Consider the following 20,394-nt stretch of genomic DNA (forward strand, 5'->3'; position numbering starts at 1 on the left):
CCTGAATCTGCTTTCCCATTTGGGGCTCTCGGGCTCCCCACGGGGATTGCGGAAAACAACCACATTGTTTCTGCCAGAATCTGCTTTCCCATTTGGGGCTCTCGGGCTCCCCGTGGGGAGCCCCAAATGGGAAATCAGCTGCAGGTAGAAACACCACGCGGCATGTAAACATAACCGCGTGTGTTTCTGCCTGCTGTGGCTTTCACTTTGGGTCTCCGGAGACCCAAAGTGATAGCCTCAGCAGGCAGAAACACACGCGGTTGTGTTGGAAAACGCTGCGGTTTTTCTTTCCAAGTTTCTCAGGCTCCTCTGAGCCGGAGGAGCCTGAGAAACTTGGAAAGAAAAACCGCAGCGTTTTCCAACACAATAACGTTGTATTTATGTTTGCGGTCGCTTCAAAAGCGACCGCAAACATAAATATGTTTTTAAAGCCAGACCATCCCTTTAATAGTACTAGACCATCCCTTTAATAGTAATCTACAATCCTTCAATAAACTAGCTAACAGGGAATTGCTTTATATGGCCACTCCGATTAGGGCACGCCGATACGGAGAAGGAAACAAGGCGGGGCGCACCCTAGCTAACCTGTTGAAAGCTGATAGAGGCCGCACACTGATCTCTAGCATAGTGGCTAGCGACGGCACAGTGCAAACTAGCGAGGAGGGTATTAATAGGGAGTTTTCCCTCTTTTATCAAGAACTATATGCTAATCATGACCAAAAAAAACCCAATGACATTGAAATGTACTTAGACAGTATCCCGCTTCCAAAGTTGACTGCTGAAAATAAGTTACTGTTAGATCAACCCCTTACGATTAAGGAAGTAAGGGAAGCAATCAAATCATTAGCCAATGGAAAGGCCCCTGGCTCAGACGGTCTGGGAATCGAATTGTACAAGGAACTGAGTGATGAGCTTGCCCCAATATTACTGTCCATGTCGGAGGAGGCCACAGAGGTAGGGACGTTGCCACCATCTATGAGAGAGGCTATAATCACGGTGCTTCCCAAGCCCAGGCGTCCCCCTCAATGATATGTCCTCATATAGACCCCTATCGCTTATAAATTGTGATGCTAAGATATTTGCGAAGATTTTGGCCAATAGACTCCTGTCACACATGCCAGTATTGGTACACCCCGACCAATGCGGGTTCATCCCCACTAGATCCACAACGCTAAACTTGCGCAGGTTGTTTGGGGTAATGGCCCAGATCAAGCCGGAGGCTCAGGCAGTTGCTGTGTCCCTAGATGCCGAAAAGGCGTTTGACTCTGTGTCATGGACATACTTTTCATGGTACTGAATAAATTCGGACTAAGCCCGAGCTTCCAGAACTATGTCAAAGTGTTGTACACTAACCCGGGAGCCAGGGTGTTGACCAACCGCACTATGTCAGCCTGGTTTGAGTTGAAGAGGGGCACTAGACAGGGTTGCCCATTCTCCCCCATACTATTCGCCCTGACCATGGAACCAGTTGCTGCTGCAATTAGAGAACATCAGAAACAGAGGGGTATACGGATGGCGGGCCTGACCCAATCTATATCCTTGTATGCGGATGATACCCTCTTGTACATCCGCGAACCTGACTTACACTTGGGCCCAGTAATGGAAGAAGTGCCCAAAGTTGCAGTATACTCGGGATACAAGACCAATTGAGCTAAATCTGAAATTTTCCCCCTTACCCCTGCCACCCCCTGTCCAAACAACACGCACGGTCTAAAATGGTCCCCAGACAAGATAAGATACCTGGGGGTTATCGTCTCGGGGGACAGAACATCCCTATTGTTGAATAACCATGACTCCCTACTAACTACGATTGCCACTAAGCTCCGATTTTGGGCTAAACTCCCCATTTCACTTATAGGCCAGGTAGCCGTACTGAAAATGGTCATCCTCCCCAAGCTACTTTACATATTCACTAACATCCCGATTTGGCCTGGTAGGCGGTTTTTTGATACCCTTCGATCAATGGCGGTTGAATTTATCTGGTGTGGGGGGGGGCGGCCAGGCTGAAGTGGGAGAAAATGGTGGAACCATACAATAGGGGAGGCATAGCAGCCCCTGATTTCAAATTGTACAATCTGGTCGCACAGGCCCAATTTGTTAAGCATTGGTACGACGAACACGACACCTCGCCCCACATCTGTTTTGAAAAGCACGCAGCGCGCCCGACCGACATAAGGTCAGTCATCTTTAAAGTAAAACACAGGGATGAATGCCCTTTTGACCCGGTTAGCACGACAGCACAGGCATGGTTCAAACTCTTCCAGAAACTTGGGGTGAAGGCACCTTACTACGCCGAGGCTCCGCTTTGGAACTTCCCAGGCATAGCACCCACATATGACCCAAGTATACAAAACAAATGGGACCCGGACGAGGAATTTAAAATTAAGGACATATTTCCTAATGGCAAATTTATAACATTAGAGCACTTCAAATCAGGGATGGGAAGGGACCAATTAATGATTTTGCAATATCATAGAATGAGACTGGCCTATGAAGCCCGGTGGCCGATGTTCCCAGATGAACCGCCACCACACCCATGCCTGCTGACCATTGCAACCCGAGCTGGAACCAGTATCTCGGGCCTCTATGCGGCCGTGCAGGCCAACACCCCAAGGTTAAGCACACTTAAGTCCTCCTGGGAAACGGATCTGGGTGAAGACATAACAGACAGAAACTGGGAGAGGTACTGTGAAATGACCAAGAAGGTATCTATGAACGCCGGCCTTCGGTTGATACAGTTTAAAATTCTGAATAAGCTGCACTATACCCCCCTTAAGGTCGCAAAGTTTACGAACAACGGACCTGGTACATGTCCGAAATGTGGGGTGGATCGGGCTGATTCGATTCATATGTATTGGAGTTGTCCTCATGTGTACGCTTTCTGGGGAGAGGTTGCAAATGTCCTAGAGGAGGTCACTCAAATCCCTGCAGACCTCACACCGTCAAAATATCTATTTGGGGATATTGGTAAGCAATCAGAAGCTACAAGGAGGCTCTTTAACATTGCATGCGCAGTGGCAAAGAAGTGCATTTTACAAAAATGGAAGAGTGCACAGGCACCGAGAATATGCCACTTTCTCAAAGAACTGACGTACGTTAACGAATGTGAAGAACACTATATACTATCACTCCCGAATCCAAGTAAACCGAAAGACATATGGGCCCCGTTTAGAATATACCTATGCGAGGCGGGCTCGACCAGCGGTAGCCCGGTAGGGCCAAGTGACTCCTGAAATCTGTAATGTTGTTTATGCTGTAATACGGCTATACAGTCTGTTGATGTGCCGAATGTATGCTATGCGAATTGTTGTTGCAATGTCATGTACCACAAGCATTAAATAAAGTTTAAAAAAAAAAAGTGGTTAGTTCCCTGGTCGCCGCCTGGGTTATCTCAGGCGTTGTTAACCAGTGTCTGAGCTGTTCATATTTGTACCTGTCCGCATTTGTGAGATTCCACAATGTCTTGCATTCAGCGAATTATCTCAGTTCCTTGTCCAGGAACATTTCCCCTATTTTCCTGCATCCTGCCTCCTTCCAGTTCTCAAAGGCGCTGTGCTCTAGTTCTGGTGGAAATTTTGGGTTCCTGCATATATGGGTCAAAGGGGTGGTTGCCGTGGTGATGCTTCCTTTCCGTCTGGTTCGTCCCATGCATTCAATGTGGCTTTCATGATCTCGCTAATATGTAGGCTTGGGTGTCTGTGGTGCTTAAGTTTCCATAAGAGATCTTCTAGAGGTGTTCTTGCGACCGCCCTGTCCTGGGTCACCCAGATCGTTCACTGGTTGTCCCGTAGCCATTCTTTCAGGATCCATAATTGCGCCGCATGGTAATAATTTCTAAAGTGTGGGAGTGCTAGTCCTCCCTCTCTGATGTGAGATGTGAGGACTGTTCTGGCAACTCTTGGGGGTTTCCCGTTCCATATGAACGAAGAGACTGTCTTTGCCAGTGTTTTGAAGAATGGGTTCGGGATTACTATCGGGTGGGCCTGAAAGTAATACAGCAGTTTAGGAAGAATGTTCATTTTTACTGATTGGATTCTTCCCCACCAGGAGATATTTAGCGGGCACCACCGTTCTAGGTCTCTTTTTATTCTAGATAATAGTGGGGGGTAATTCCTTTTGTATAAAGCGTCTACCTTGTGCGTGAATGTTATACCCAAATATTTAATACCTTCCTTTGCTATTTTTAGGCCAGATAACCCTGCTTCCCTTTCCAATATTTATCTACTCCCAGCTAAATGTAGGATTTCCGATTTTTTTCTTATTTATTTTTAAACCCGAGATGTCCCCAAATGACTCTAGCAGCTGTATGGCACAGGGCAAAGTGTGTGTTTGGTCCTCGAGTGGTAATAGCATATCGTCGGCATAGGCAATCACCTTATGTTGTCTGCCCGCCATCTCTATCCCCTTAATTTGGTTAGTTTCCCTTATTTTAATAGCAGTTCCAGGAATAGTGCGTAAAGGAGTGGGGAGAGCAGGCAACCCTGTTTCGTTCCCCTAGTGATCTTTACCCTCTCCGTGACTTCCCCATTTACTGCTATTCTGATCGATGGGGAGGAGTAGTTGGCTTTGACCATGTTTATATATTGCTTCCCAAATCCCATGTGTTCCAGGGTTTTAAAGAGTATGGACTATTCGACCCGGTCAAAAGCCTTTTCGGCATCCAGTGATAGTAAAACTGCTGGGGTGTGGGAGATGTTTATTTTTTCTATCAGGTGTATTAGCCTCCTCAGATTGTCATGTTAACTGCTGAACCCTTATGCATGCATTAGTAATGGCCGAACCCCAAACCCTCACCCATAATGATAGGCTCACAACTTGTATCAAGTGTTGGCAATAAAAGGCTGTAGGATTTTATTGTACAGATATGGGTTATAGCAATAACAATATCACATATCATGATGGTATCATACTTTTGGGCACCAGGTCCTGAGGTTACCCCCTCGGACCCGTGCCGCCTTCTTGTGTCCCACGACTTGTTGTGGGCACCGTACAGTGACTTGTACTTCTTTTTGCTCTTCTCCCCTTTTTGTAGGGTGGGCGGGTTCTGTGGTAAAGAAGCAAGAAGATTTGGAAGACACTGAGTAAACAGTGAACCTCCTGTTTGCTTGGGTCCCCGTTCAGGGTCCACAAACAAATTGTGTTTACTCTGAGCATGCTGCTCTCATTTATAGGACCCAGGGAGGCCCTGGGTCGTTGTTGTGTATGTGGTGGGGGCTGCTGTTGTCGCAGCCCCCGGCCGGATAGCCGACTGTCTGACCCCCTGGTGGGGGCAGATCTTCGAACCTGGGCCCTGCCTGATGGTTGTTTTCCTTATGGCGCTAAGCACCTTGCTGTTTGGAGGAAAGGGTGCGGTGACTGTTCTCACCTTACCCTTCCGTGGCTTTTGTGCTGCCGAGACTGCGTGTCTCTGTAGCTGGGGGGATGAGAAGAGCAGGCGGGGGGAGGTTGGGGCTGCCCCTCTCCCAGCTGCCGATGGTAACAGCAGTTACCCTGCCTCGCTTGTGGGATGCCCATGCAGCATTGCCCAGTCTGCCTCCCCGGAATGAATCCTGATTGATCCGGATTTATTAGGGAGGGAAGTAGCGGGGAGAGCCAAGCCACCAGGATTCTCGTATAGATCTTTAAGTCGAGATTTATCAAAGCAATGGGTCTGTATGAGCTTGGGAGGGAGGGGTCTTTCCCTTGTTTGTGAAATATTAATACCTTAGCCTCGTTCATGGATGGGGTTACATTCCCACTGTCTTTGAAGGAGTTAAGCAGTCTGGTAAGGATGGGCGTTAGGATGTCCTCGTATTTTGTATAGAATGAAGTTGTGAAGCCTTCCGGGCCTGGTGCCTTGTTAAGCGGGAGATCTTTTATAGCCTTCTTTACTTCACTTTCCATTATCTGGGTTTCTAGTGCCGTTTGGCTTCTACTGGTATTTTTGGGATGGGGATTGACTCCAGGAATCTATCTTGATCTGCCTCATCTGGGTGCTCTGTTGCTTATAATTTCTGATAGAATGCCCTAAATGACTCCCCAATATCTTTGGTGCGCATTAGCATGTCTCCTTGTGCGTTTTTAATGTTCCGGATGGTCACAGACTTTTGCTTCGCGGAGGCACCTCATGTTTTTAACCTACCAATGAACGGGACGCACGATGTCGGCGAACATCATGCTGCTCTCTGATTGGTCCAGATTCGCGAATCAGGAAGTGAGTTAGCGGACCTGACCCAGATGTCATAAATAATGTTTTTCCTGCTTTTCAGCCATTTAAAAAAAAAAACTACTGGGTGGATTTACACCAAATTTACAAAAGCACGCTTTTGGGCCAAGCTGCAGCTCCTTGCGCAAATTTGATGAAAATCCGTCCAGCGATTTGGGCTGTAGGCATGAGCAAACTTTTTTTCCATTGCGTCTATGAGGATTTCCACACATTTTGGGACCTTCCTATAACTTTGCCCTCCCTCCCCCCGGACAAAACTGCACCAAACCTCCCAAAATCATTCCAAGGGGGCCATATACTTTTTTTTTGCAACGTTTGAAGATTCGTCCAGTGGGGGCAAAGTTATTAGCCGTCCAAAAAGTGCTCTCTCTATGAGTTGAGCTACTTTACCATAACTACAGGGCCGCTAACGCAGGCCCTGTAATATAATATAAACAGGGTGAAAAATGTGCACTCGCTGCTAGCCAACGGCTAGTGATATTTGTTTTGCGGCAAGTAAGAAATGGTGTGCTCTGTGTATGTATACAATTGAGGTGGCGAGTGACTTTTGGTAGCTGGCTAGTTATTGCCCCTTGGTATAAATATATGAACACAATTATATACAATATAAAATAGGCCAGTGGGCGCCATCCTATGGTGAAGATAAAACCTATTTGCATTGACTTTTCCCAGAATTCTACTACCAATACCTTTTAACCCCGTGGACTGATTTGGATGACGTTTTCCTAAACATTGACTGGCAGGGGCCCCTCCAACCTGGACATTTGGGGGGAAATTAATAAAACGGTTAAAAAGTTATTATGAAAACAAGAAAAGGTGCCTTTGGCTACTTCCATTATTTTTCCATAGAGATAAAGGTGCTTCCGTTGAATGTCCATAGAGCAAGGACTGCTGGACAGTTTTGCACCAAATATGAAACAGGTTAAGCACAAAGCATCACAGATATCGAAGCAGATTGGCTTGTCAGAAATGAAAAGGTGCCTTTTTTTTGCTCAGTGTGAGAAATGACTGTGAGAATCCCGCTGGAAGCCAAGAAACAAAATGTGCACAGAACGAGATTTATGGTGTCAAGGTGGCGTTTCACAGTAGAGTAGATGTAGTGAGTTGTGGTGGGCCGGAGAGCATGTCTTGTGGCAGATAGTTGTCTTGCCATGGGAATCCCCTGGGTGTATCACAGAATCGTCACACGAAGTGCTCAGAAAATAAATGCGTAACAAGTCAGGGAGGATTTACACAGCCTGGGGCAGATGGGCGCCAGGAAAGGAGGAAGGATGCACATGTAGGGCGGCATTGGGGATGTGTATTTAAATTGCCTTGATTTTATTCCTTTATCGCGTTAATCAGCAAACAAAGAATTACTACACGAATGATTACCACGAATGCTGACCACCATAATACAAGGTGGCATGAGCTGACTACGGTATGTTTCCACAGGAATGACCTACCAGCAACTACCCTGGAAATTAAAGGGGGGGCGTATGCACCATTGGCCCATCCACTTTCCACGCATTGTGGACAGTGGGATCTGGCTAGTTGCTAGGCAGGTGGAAATGGCTCTATATAATTGGTGCAACATGGCCAGTGGGTCCTGGAGAAGATGGAGCATTACAGAACCCTCGAATTTCAGTGATAAAACGTTAGTTATGACAGTTAAGATTATTCGATTAATCTCAACAAAACCCATGCATTTTGGAAGGTGTTGGGAACTGACGACCATCTTAACTCAGAGGCCCCTCTCCCCCTGTTGCTCAGCACATGAACACGTACATGAGATAACAGTAGGGATCAACAAACAGAAAAACAAGCATTGGCAACAACAACAGTTTGTACTTTTAGGTATGTGATAGGCGTTTGCTAAGCACTGATAGAATGTTAATATCTGGCCATAAGATTGCAACAGCTGGAAAATGGTGTGATTACCTGAAAATATGACAGCAGTGCTTAGCAAATGCCTTTTTAATACCTATATCCAAGTTCCAGATGCTGGATTTGTCAATGCTGTGTTTTAACAGGACTTCTGTGCCAGGAACAGATCATAATCAAGTGGCTGAAGGCACACTTTGCTAACACATGCTTACTACACCAGTAGCATTCACAACATCCATAAATCCATTAACTCTCAGCAGACCGCATAGAAAAACACTGTCAGGCTAAAGTCCGATGTTACTGCTTGATAGCATGAGCTATCAAGAGACTACCTGAGGGTGTGTTTTGGGTAGATAGGGGGCAGGTTGTCGGTGGGAATGGCCATAGAATTTAGCATGGCCAAGGGCAGTCACTTGGTGTGTTAATCAACCAAACAACTTGCACATGCTTTATGTCCCTCCACAAATGTCAGTTACCCCCTACCTGTACTCCAATGTAATAGTTTCAGCCTATAGGTGGCGCTTAATAGCTCAAACTAAAAAAGACATCATGGTTTATATGTACGGGGGCCTCTGCGTTAAGATAGTCATCACTTCTCACACATAGGTGAAAGGACTGATCCTTACTGGATGCAGAAAGAGAGAGGCGTGGGGTCTGAGATTTGTGATTTCGTGGAGATTTTAAAGCATCAACCTTCCAGATAGGAGGCTGTACAGACAAGGGCAGATTTCAGAAACCCAAGGTCCTGGAGAGTAAGGCAGAGAGAGGAGTGGTTGACAGCGTTGAAAGCGGCAGAGAGTTCTAAAGGAATGAGTACAAAAGTGAGTTTGCAGTGGTGAGCATCAGCGAGAAAGTTGGAGACATGCATTAGTGCAGTCTCAGTGGAGTGTTTACTACAGAAGCCAGATTGAATTGGATCTGCAGGGCCATTATCCCAAAGGTATTCAGAGATCCCTGAGCTTTACATGCCACAGACGTTTCCCTTACCTGCCATGAAACCATGAAACAGTCCATGACGGAGGGAAAAGCGGTCCCAGTGCTCTACATGCTACAGACATTCAGTTCACCTGTGACCAGGCCGCGCAACAAAACAACCCTCACAACACTCAGCATATTACAAACGGGGACATTGACTGTGATTACAGTGGGCCACCACGTTTCTGGAAGTGACAGACCCGCGTATAAGAAGGGGGCAAGGCTTAAGGCCCCTTTCATGAGTTTTCTTACCTATAACACCTCTCGTGGGAAAAGGAAGGACAACAATTGGCCCGGGGTAGCAGGTGAGGGAGAGAGCTGATGGAGAGGGAAGGGACACAGGAAACAGGAAGGTGTGGGTTTTTCCGGTGAAGTCAAGAGGGGAGAAGCAGGACCAAGAGACCAAGTGGAGAAAGGACAGTGTAGATGAGCATCGACTCAGATCGCTGAGGATGTGTGAAGGGTGAGGTATGGTTGGAGGGAGAAAGTGGTACTTGGGTTTGAGTGTGGTGCAAGGTATGTGAGTGGGGCTAAAAGAGAAAGAGTAGGGAGTGAGAAGATGACTGAGGGCATGAAATTAGGGTAACTCTGGGAGAAGATGTGGGCGGAGAGTAGGAGAGGGAAGAGTAGGGGAGAGTAGCATTAGTGTGGAGAGGAAAGAGTAGTAGCCATGGTGTGACCTACGCAATGTGCTGCTCAGTCAATATCTATAAAGCGTCTCCAATTTAGGGACACAATTTTTTGTAAGTCAGTACTGTATCTGTTCAGAATGTAAGCAAATACATTGGGTTTATTTACGAGTTTGGTGGTAATTTGGTGGTAAATCCACTGAATTACTGCCAAACTAAATTACCATTACTGCCACTTGGTCCTGTGGAGTTACCACAGGATTACAAGTAGTGATAATTCCCATTTTTTGGAGTCCATTGGACACCATGGGTATTTTTGGTGGATTTACCAGCGGAGGAATAACCACAAGTTAAATCTGCTGATTTTGGCAGTAAAGAGGAAGATTTACCTCCAACGTTTTGTGGGAGGTAAATCTTCCTCCCTACCACTCACCTCTTAGTACATTGGTGCAGTAATGCAGCAGTATTGGAATTACCACCAGTTTACCACCATTTGCATACCCACCAGCATACTTGTAATGGGGCCGATTCACTTCTAATGTATATTGGATTACTTTGCTCTTGTGGCGGTTATCAGTAAAGCATTTTTTACCTTGATTCTGTTTATTGTTTTGTACTATTTGTGTAAGTCTTTCGTCGAGTTATGCTCCTTTTAATGTCCTCATAGTTAAGTAACCCTGACCGTAACACCACAAGCCACTCGTCATTTCTTAAATTCATTGAATGATGGAATAGTTCAAACTTCTAGTCCCTAATTAACCTTTCTGTAGAGTTTCAGCAACTGATTATATTTTCAAATCTTATGTTTTTAATCCTGAGAAAAGTCTTAGCGCTTGTACATGCTTTCGGTATGGTTAAATTAGATTGCAAAACGTACTCTTTTAAATGCCATTTTGCTATTTTAGTCATTTGCAGGGCGGAATTTGGTGCACTGCCTTGGGGATCCAAGTGTTATGCAAATGATCCTGTGTTAGCACCCCATATTTTCATATATCTAGGAAGGCTGTGCCAGACAAATAAATGTTATTAGACGTCCCAGTCCAATAGCATTAGAAAACATTAGTAAATAACAATGGAAGAAATTATCAAATGAGTTGGTCAACAAGTGACGGAGAGAACGTTTTTCAAAACCTGATATGTGAGGCAAAGTTAAATATAAAAAAACTTAAACTATCATGCAGATTGCTTTCAAACGTAGTAGCCAATCTCCATTAAAATGCATATCACTTGAAAGAAAACTAATCATAGTCAAGATGGACCAATTAAGACTCTTTGAACATGTTGATTTATTAATGAATTTGGTGTTTTAATTTAGGAGAGTGCCTTGGTGGTGCAATATGTTGGAAAGACTTCATTGTTATGGCACAACAGGTGGGATTTTGCCCTCCAAGACTGGTCACCGCTAGCGAAATAACTGTGAACAACAAAGAACTTGAAGATGTTATTGGTAAGTTTTATGAGATTTTAAAGGTAAATTCAGAGCAGTGACATTCCTGAAATGCAAGCTGCTTCAAATGTATATCAAATTCTTTGGCATGTTAATGGGACTTTTCCTTGAACTCTTTGTAAAAAGTAATCATACACTTTGTTTAATTTTAGTGCCAACTGTTTTGAGGCATAGTGAAGTGTTACGTCGTGTTATAGAAACTTGTAGAGCGCACGTTGATGGGAGCTCTCTTGCCACTGGGTCCAACTGAGAGAGAGCGGGCAAAGACTAGAACTCACAGAAGATATTAATTTTGACATGGCAACCTAAATAGAACAAAGGTGGAATGGAAGTATGTTTCATTCTTGGGAAGCAGGCACCGATATATATCACCCACAAGTGATCTTCTGAAACAAAATGAAAGAAATTGAGGCAGAGTTAAAAAAAAATAGTAATTTACATTCCCTCTATGTTCTCTTCTTCGTTACAGTTCTACTTATGAGGTGCCAACTTCCCTTACAGAAACCCTTTTCTGACCTTTTTTATGACATCCAGCCTGTAATGAAGAGCTGTACTGCTTTCAGGCGTAGGTAAGGAAAAGCATCAATGCATGAGAATATTCAAGTGGACTCAATCTTATCAAGTCTCAGTGGCAGTGGTGGAGGTGGCTGTAATGGACTAAAAGGAGTGAGAAAAAAAGGCCCAAAAGATGCAGGAACAAGACCAGGGACAGCCAAGGTAGGTAAAAAAGAACAGTACAGCATGAAGAATATGTCCACAATTTAGGATTTGGCGGAATGTAACAGGTCAAAAGTGAGGTTGCAACAGAAAGTAAGCAGGAATAGCAAACAAAGGTAAAGTGAAACTGGAATAGTAAATAATTTCACATTTCCAACGTGGTAGACATGAATTAAAACGAGACTTGGTGATATCAAGCCTTAATTTCATGTAAAAGAAATAGTCAGGTCTGAGTTGGCGCTGTAAATACAAGCCAAGAGAACTCATCCTGGCAGTTCTGCTGTTTAGACTCAGGAGCGTTCAAGGCCCTGTCTTGCAGTCGGTTTCCTATTTGGCACATCGGCAGGGGTACTCTTTGGTTAACTAGCAACAGATTCAAGGAGTTGAGGAGCCACGCAGTCTCGCTGCTAAATACTCTCATGCCTTCTGTTAGATTACTGCTGTTTTATATTCTGTTATCTTTTAGTAGCTGCTGTAAAGCTGACTTCCTGCGAGTCTGTGATTTGCCCCTGTTCCCAGATTGTTAGTTCCCAGGCGCATTTCCGTCGATTACACCTTTCACAGCTATCGTATAATGAAAAAACCTATGTTTTCTGAAGAGCGAGCCAGTAGCTCAGAGGTTAGAGCATGGGTTTACCAATAGCAAGGTTACAGGTGCAAGTCCCCACATTGACATAAAAACATTCAAACTAGTAGGTTGATCTGTGTGGTGGGAAAAAGTAGGTAACATATGTAATGTTTTTTTACTGTTATAAAAGTATTTTTTCCCCATTACAAATGGCTAAGAGAGTGAGAACAGCCGTTCTTATTATGCCAACTGCCATTGTCAGTTTCCAAATGCATCTTGGTCTATTACACCTTTGACCACCGTGCCATAATACAATAAACTCTGCTTTCTGAAGGGCGCCCCAGGGGCTCAGAGGTAGGAGAATGCACACTCGGACTGGCCTAAAGGACAATAGGGCAATGCCAGACGTACCAGCCCATGACTCTAGGATGGGCTGTTTCTTTGGCAGAACGGACCACTGTTTTGGCCAGAGTGTGCACGTTTCATAAGTTACTGCACTAGTTTTAGGCAATGCTGCTAAGCAACTATGTTTTCAAATGCATTATTTGCAACGGAATTAACCAAAAACTCCCCCTAGGATTGTACTCATACAGTCTGTTCTGGATAATAATGAATTGTAATGTGTGATTGTGGGCCACATTTTCATTAGGATGTGGCATTGGTGCTTGGAGGGATTTTATGGCCCAGTCCAACACTAGCTAGTTGCCAGATGCATCTCCATTGATTATACCTGTGACAGCTAGGTTACAATGCCAAAAGCTATGTTTTCTGAAGGGAGAGCCAGTAGCTTAGAGGTTTATTAGTAGCATGGTTGCAGGTTCAGTTCCCCTCACTGGCATGAAAACACTCTGATATAGTTCAACTGTGTGTTGTGACGAAATAGGTAAAACCGTAAAACATTTGTGCTGTTAAAAAAATATTGTTTTATCTTTATTTCCATTACAAATTGGGAAGAGAGAGAGACCAGCACCTTTGTTTATCCAAGCCGGCGTTGCTAGCTCTCTGATTCATCTTCATCACTTTCACCTTCAACTGCCATGTCATAATGCAAAGAAGGTATGCCTTATGAAAGGAAAACCAGTGGCTCATAGGTTAGAGCATGGGTTTATAAATGGCAAGGACGCAGGTTCAAGTCCCCCTCATTGACATTAAAATAGTCAAACTGATAGGGTGGCCTGTGTGTTGGGAGGAAGTTTTCTTTACTGTTCTAAAAATATTGCTTTATCTTTATTTCCGATAAACATGATTAAAAGAAAGAGAGACTAGCACATTTTAGTATCCCAACCGTTCATTCTTACTTTTCAGATGTGTCTTCATCATTTACACCTTTGACCGCCAAGTTCTAATTTAAAAAGCTATGCTTTCTGAGGGGAGACCAAGTGGCTCAGAGGTTAGAGAATGCAGGCAAGGACTGTATTATAGGGCAATAAGGCAATGCCCAAAGTGCCAACACATGATTCGAGGATGGGCCCGTTTTTTGACAAAATGGACCACTATTTTGGTCAATGGACCACAGTGGGCCAGTTTCATTAGTTACTTTACTAGTTTAACCTATGTTACTAAGCAAATATGTTTTCAAATGCATTATTTACAACATATATTAAAAGGACACCCCTTTGGATAGTACTCAAACTGTCTGTTCTTGATAGTAATTAATTGTGATGCTTGAGTGTGTCCTACTTTTTCATTTGTGCCTGGAGGGATTTTATGCCTCAGTCCAACCCTGGCAAGTTGCCAGACACATATCCATCGATTACTTCTTTGACAGCTATGTTATAATGCAAAAAGTAATGTTTTCTGAAGGGAGAGCCAGTAGCTCACGGGTCTACTAGTGGCATGGTTGCAGGTTCAAATCCCCCATTGGCATTACAATACTCAGACTGATAGGTTGAGCTGTGTTGGCAGGAAATAGGTAACATTTTTGAAGATATTTTACTGTTATAAAAATATTGTTTTATCTTCATTTCCATTACAAATGGCCAACAGAGAGAAACTAGCCATTTTTTAAAATCCAAACCAGAATTCCTAGTTCCCAGATACATCTTAATCCATTACACCTTTGACACCCATGTCGTAATACAGATAGTTATGCTTTCTGAAAGTGGACTGAGTGACTCGGAGGTTAGACCAGGCAGCCTCTGAATGGCCTACAGGTCAATAGGGCAATGCCCGAAGTGCCAGCCTTTGATTCTAGGATGGGTAAACTTATTTTGACAGAATGGTCAATTTTTGGGCCAGAGTGGGCCAACTTCATAAGGTACGACACTAGTTTAAAGAAATGTTACTAAGCAAATATGTTTTCAATCTATGTTACTAAGTAAATATGCTTTCACATGCACTATTTGCAACATATTTGGCCAGAAACACCCCCTTGAATATTTCTCAAACAGTCTGTTCTGCAGAATAATGAATTGCAATGTGTGATTGTGTACCACCTTTTCATTGGTGCCTGAATGGATTGTATGCCCCAGTCCAACCCTGGCTCGTTCCCAGGCGCATCTCATCATTCACCTTTGACATCTATGTTATGATGCGAAAAGCAATGTTTACTGAAGGGAGACCCAGTAGCTTCAAAGTTTACTAGTGGCATGGTTGCAGGTTCAAGTCATTTTATTGGCATGAAAATACTCAAACTGTTTGGTTGACCTGTGTGTTGGGAGGAAATAGGTAAACGTTTGATTATTTTTTTTACTGTTATGAATATATTATTTTATCTTTATTTCGATTACAAACGAATGGGTAAGAGAGAAAGACCAGAACATGTGTTTATCCAAACAGGCATTGCTAGTTCCCTGATGCATCTTCATCCATTACACCTTTGAAAGTAGAGTCACGAACATTAGAACAATCAGATACAATTAGATCAGGATGTATCACCTTTGTTTCTTTTTTTCTTGCCTAGTGAACTAACTACATTTCTTGTTCAAAATTGTTCTTATTTGTTCCTATTCCAATCTTCAAAGAATAAAACTTCTACATTACTCTAACCGAATAAACCTTCTGTCATCGCTACTGTAGGGCCTCTACTTTCAGTGTTGTTCAAGCCCAGGTCAGCCTCTGTGGCATCCCTATGTTGCTGCATCTCTGTTCATTCTAATTTGAACCTTTTTTACCTCCCAAACTCGGGGCGCCAACACTGTTCTTAAGGCTGATTTTACTTTTTCTACATCCATTACACCTTTGACCACCATGCTAGAATGCAAAAATCTATGCTTTCTGAAGGGAGCCCGAGTGACTACGAGGTTAGAGCTTGCAAGCTTGGACTGGCGTAAAAGGCAAAAGGGCAACACCTAAAATGTCTGGCCATAATTCTAGGATGCGGCGGCAGGTCGTTTTTTTAGCAGAATGAGTGGGTCAGTTTCATAGGTTGCTACAGTAGTTTTAACCATTATTACTAAGAAAATATGTTTTCAAATGCATTATTCACAACATATTGTACCAAAAATACCCTCTTTGGACAGTACTCAAACAGTCTGCTGTGGATATTAATGAATTGCAATGTGTGATTTCTTTGGGGCCTGGATGTATTTTATGTCCCGGTCCAACCCTGGCTAGTTACCATATGCATCTCCATCGATGTAACATAGACAGCTATGTTGTAATGCGAAAAGCTATGTTTTCTGAAGGGAGAACCAGTAGCTCAGAAGTTTACTAGTGGCACGGTTACAGGTTCAAGTCCCCTCATTGGCTTCTAAATACTCAAATCGATAGGTGGAGCTGTGTGTTGGGAGGAAATAGGTGAAATGTTAAATGTTTTTTTACTGTTATAAAAATATAGTTTTATCTATCTTTTCATTACTAATGGCTCAGAGAGAGGGACCAGCACCTTTGTTTATCCCAACCGGCATTGCTAGCTCCCAGATGCATCTTCATCCATTACAGATTTGACCATCAGGAGATGATGCTAAAAGCTATGCCCTTTGAAGGGAGACCCAATGGCGCAGAGGTTAGAGCATTTGATACCAATTGCAATACAGGTCAAAGTCCTCTCATTGTTATGAAAACACTCAAACTAGTAGGCTGATCCCTGCATTGTGAGGACATAGGTAAACATTAAATATTTTAATGTTATTTTACTTTTGCTAAACTATTGTTTTCTTGTTTCTATTACAAATGAGAGGGAGGGAGAGACGAGAGAGAGAGAGAGAACCAAGTGGCAAAGATGTTAGAACAAGGGATGGCAATGGCAAGGTTTCAGGTTCAAGTCACCTCATTGGCATTGCCGTTTGTTCCCACCTTCGCGAGTTACCGATTGGACAACATTTTTCCATTATGATGTCGAAGGGTTAGTGAGCCGGCAGGCAAAACCGTCTCACCGTAAAGGGCCACAACTAAGGGTGGAGATAACTCTTGTCCGGGCCTCACATCAAGCAACAGCCCTTGCTACAGCACTGTCATCGTGCTCCAATGCTCCTGCTGCACAATGGACAACGCAAAATGGTGCTTCAAAGGTAAGCCCCATTGGGCTCGATCCATTATTACAGCACCATCTGCTCCATTCCAAAATGGCCGATTGGACAGCCTTTTTCCATTATGATGTTGATGGGTTAGTGAGCCGTTAGGCAAAGCCGGGTCACCACAAATAGCCACCACTATGGGTGGAGATGTCTCCTGTCTGGGCCTGTCATGGCCAGGAATGTGCACCGTCTCTCTGGTACCCAAGGCATCTGTAATCTCCTGCTCACCTTTGTAAGGTGCACCCCTGCTCGATGCATTCACAAAAGTTCTTTTACCCAGAATGTAAGCCAGGCCACCTCCGCTCTGGTTGCGCTGCGGCAAGCCTTTGTTTGTTCCACCACCTCGCACTGAAAATCCCAAGCATGCCGCTTGCCGCTCTCTACCTATGCTCAGCCCACATCTGCCCGGCGATCCAACTACATTTCACAGCGTCCTCCCTGCCTCCGACAAGCCTAACAATGCTATGCACTGTCCACACACATACCGCGCTGCCTTTTGCTCTTTTGCCCGTTGAGGTCGCTAAGCTGACTTTGCACACATTTTCCTATTCTAAACTTTGTCTCAAATACCCTTACAGCTGATGTAGCCCGCAGGTATGCTGGGTGCAGCTTCGCCAGCAGGTGCTGCTTTCTTAGCCTTCCTCACTGTTTAACTGCTAATATATTATACCTTGACTACGAGAGCACCTGACACCGCTCACTGCTCCCCATGCCTGCTTGAGGTTTCTTTGTAGACAACGGTGCATCAATATGTTCCCTGCAGGCGGGTTTTTTGTTTGCTTCACTGAATTGTCAACATTAATCCCCTATAACTTTCCTATGACTTGTACAGCCTGGTGCTGCAAATGTAACTTACCCGCAACCTACCAATAACGACTTGTGTAGCCTTGTGTTGTAAATGTAACTTACCTGCAACCTACCGATTATGACTTGTGCAGCCTTGTGCTGCAAATGTAACTTATCTCCATCTTACCGATTACGATTTGTGCACTCTTGTGCTGCAAATGCAACTCAATGTAACTTACATGCAACCTACCGATTATGACCTTTTCAGCCTGACAACATCTTGTTACACCATATCCATTGTAACTAGCGCCTAGATGCCTCAAGTGCTGCTATAAATGTAAAAATAAAACAAATACTCAAAATGGTAGATTGACCTGTGCATTGGGAGGAAATAGAACATTTGTTTAGCTTTATTTCCATTACAAATGGCTAAGAGCGAAAGACTGGCAATTCTTTTTTTTATCCAACCAGCATTCCTAGTATCAAGATGCATCTTCATCCATTACACCATTCACCACTGTGTCATAATTCGAAAAGCTATGCTTTCTGAAGGGAGACTGAGTGGCTCAGAAGTTAGAGCATGCACCCTCGACTGGCCTATAGGGCAATAGAACAACGCCCGAAGTGCCAGCCCATAATTATAATATGGGCCAAATTTATTTGACAGAATGGTCCTCTTTTTTGGCCAGAGTGGGCCTGTTTCATACGTTACTACACTTATTTTAACCAATGTTACAAAGCAAATATGTTTTCAAATACATTATTTGCAACATATTTCACCCAAAACGCCCCTTGGATAGTACTCCAACAGTCTGTTCTGGATAGTAATGAATTCTAATGTGTGATTGTGGGACACTTTTTCGTACGTGGTGGGACAGAGTTTATGCCCCAGTTCAACCCTCACTAGTTCCCAGATGCTTCTCCATTGATTACACCTTTTAGAGCTATGTTATTATAGAACTGGGGCAAAAGGACATGATAACCAGAACACCAGGCCATGTCCTTTTGTCTGCTGCAGTGCCTCCAGACAGAGTGGACCTACTCTCCCTTTTTGGGGGCAGAGTCCTCTATCCATATAGGCCACACCTTTATGCTCGGCTGTTAAGAGGATGAGATGTAAGGAGCTGGACCAGTCTGAGGTCCTGGATATTCTCTCAGCCAGGAGACAGGCAACCTTCTCTCTGTATGCCTGAAGGTGGAATAGGTTTTCCAGCTGGTGCCAGAATAAGGTTTTGGGCAGGTTATTTTGCTCAACCTCCTCTGTGCTTTATTTCTTTGGCCCGGGGTGGCCTTCAAATTGTTACAGTTCAGGGGTAGTTGGCCTCCAAATTGGTCATCAAGAGGACTCCACAACAGGGCCCTTCCTATGTGATAACCACTGTAATGTGTTTTCTGAAAGGTTCAGCTAATATTTCCACAACGCTTTTGGTTGTTCCTGCATGCAATATAAATGTGGTTCTTACCTTTTTGATGGCGTTCCTTTTGAGCCCATGAATTCATCCCCTCAATGATTGCTCACCCTTAGTAATTTTTTTGGGCTCCATCACTTTGGCCAGGCATTTCTGAAGTGAGTGCCAGCTGCTTTTAATGAAGATTCCTTAGCTGCACTTTGAGGCAGAATGTAACTCAGAGGGTGAGACTATCTTTCCTGCCAAAGGTTGTGATGGAGTGTCATCTTTCCCAAAAGAATAATCTCCAAATCTTCTTTTGGTATCATTCCAAGATGGAGGTGGAAGACAGGTTAAATTGTCTAAACCCCAAGAGTGCCTAGAGGACGATTAAGTGTGTGTCGGCTTTGCTGGTGCCTGTGCTGGTAGGGCCATTACCAACCAGACCCTGTGATGTGACTTTTTTTCTTTATTATGGAGTGTTGTATGGTAGGCTTTCAAGCAAGGAGGTGCCTGTCAGTCTTTGGGCAGTAGAGATTTGATGGCTACCTCTGCTCTGTAGGGGGAGAGGGAGTACCCTTATCATTGGCTTCTGTGAAGCGGCTGCATGGGCATTCTTATTGCCTGTTTAGGTTGGTCTGTGTTTTAGAGTTTACTGGTGTGGGAGATGGTTCCTTGCTATCCTGCAGCCTCCAAGTTCTGTACCCTTTGGGGGTCTGTCTACAATAAGGAATCTGTGTGAGGAAAGAATCCATTAGAAGGATACATTACTTATGTATTTGTATTTATTGGGTATTTATAGTGCACCTATACACAAAGTGAACCTTTGTTAATGTTCTTTCAGATAGATTAGTACATCCCCCAGGGATTCCTCTTCACCTGCTTGTCTTTCCCTCATACAGAATGCTTGCAACCTCGGGCAGTTTGGCAATTTCTCTGCTTCTGTGTGTAGGGACAATTTGTGGAACTGAAGCTATGGGGGTACAGCTGGTTTCATATATACCACCCATGATATCACAATCTGAGTCCTGGGCCAACGACCCTGAAAGCAGCCAACACAGAGCTGCAGTGTGGCCCCTGCTGGCTGAACATTTTCAAAAGCCAGGCTTGTGCATGGGAGGATGTTGCTAAAATGAGGAATCTTGTGGGAGGTAATTTAGAATACAATCATCTTTGAGATAGTTCTTCTCTGCACTCCTCCCGTAAGGCGTGTCATCTCTCCTCCCAATAGAAGCGTTCCAAGTATTTATAGTCAAGTGAAGCTATGGAAAATGAATGGGAGTAATCACCCTTTTTTACTGCATACCTGCCCGCTTGATGGTCACTTATACAGAAAACACTGGATGCAGTTTCGTC

At 44.1% G+C, this 20,394-nt stretch overlaps 1 protein-coding gene across 1 annotated transcript in view; it reads left to right on the forward strand.

Moving 5' to 3' along the window:
• Positions 1-20,394, forward strand: part of AS3MT (arsenite methyltransferase) — a 1,233,739-nt gene that overhangs the window by 901,934 nt on the left and 311,411 nt on the right. The window contains exon 8 of the mRNA XM_069611692.1: positions 10,991-11,122. Coding sequence (XP_069467793.1) covers positions 10,991-11,122 — 132 coding nt within the window. The remainder of the gene's footprint in view (positions 1-10,990; positions 11,123-20,394) is intronic.

This window comes from Ambystoma mexicanum, chromosome 8 (genome assembly GCF_040938575.1).
Source record: "Ambystoma mexicanum isolate Mex_15411 chromosome 8, UKY_AmexF1_1, whole genome shotgun sequence".
Taxonomy (NCBI): domain Eukaryota; kingdom Metazoa; phylum Chordata; class Amphibia; order Caudata; family Ambystomatidae; genus Ambystoma; species Ambystoma mexicanum.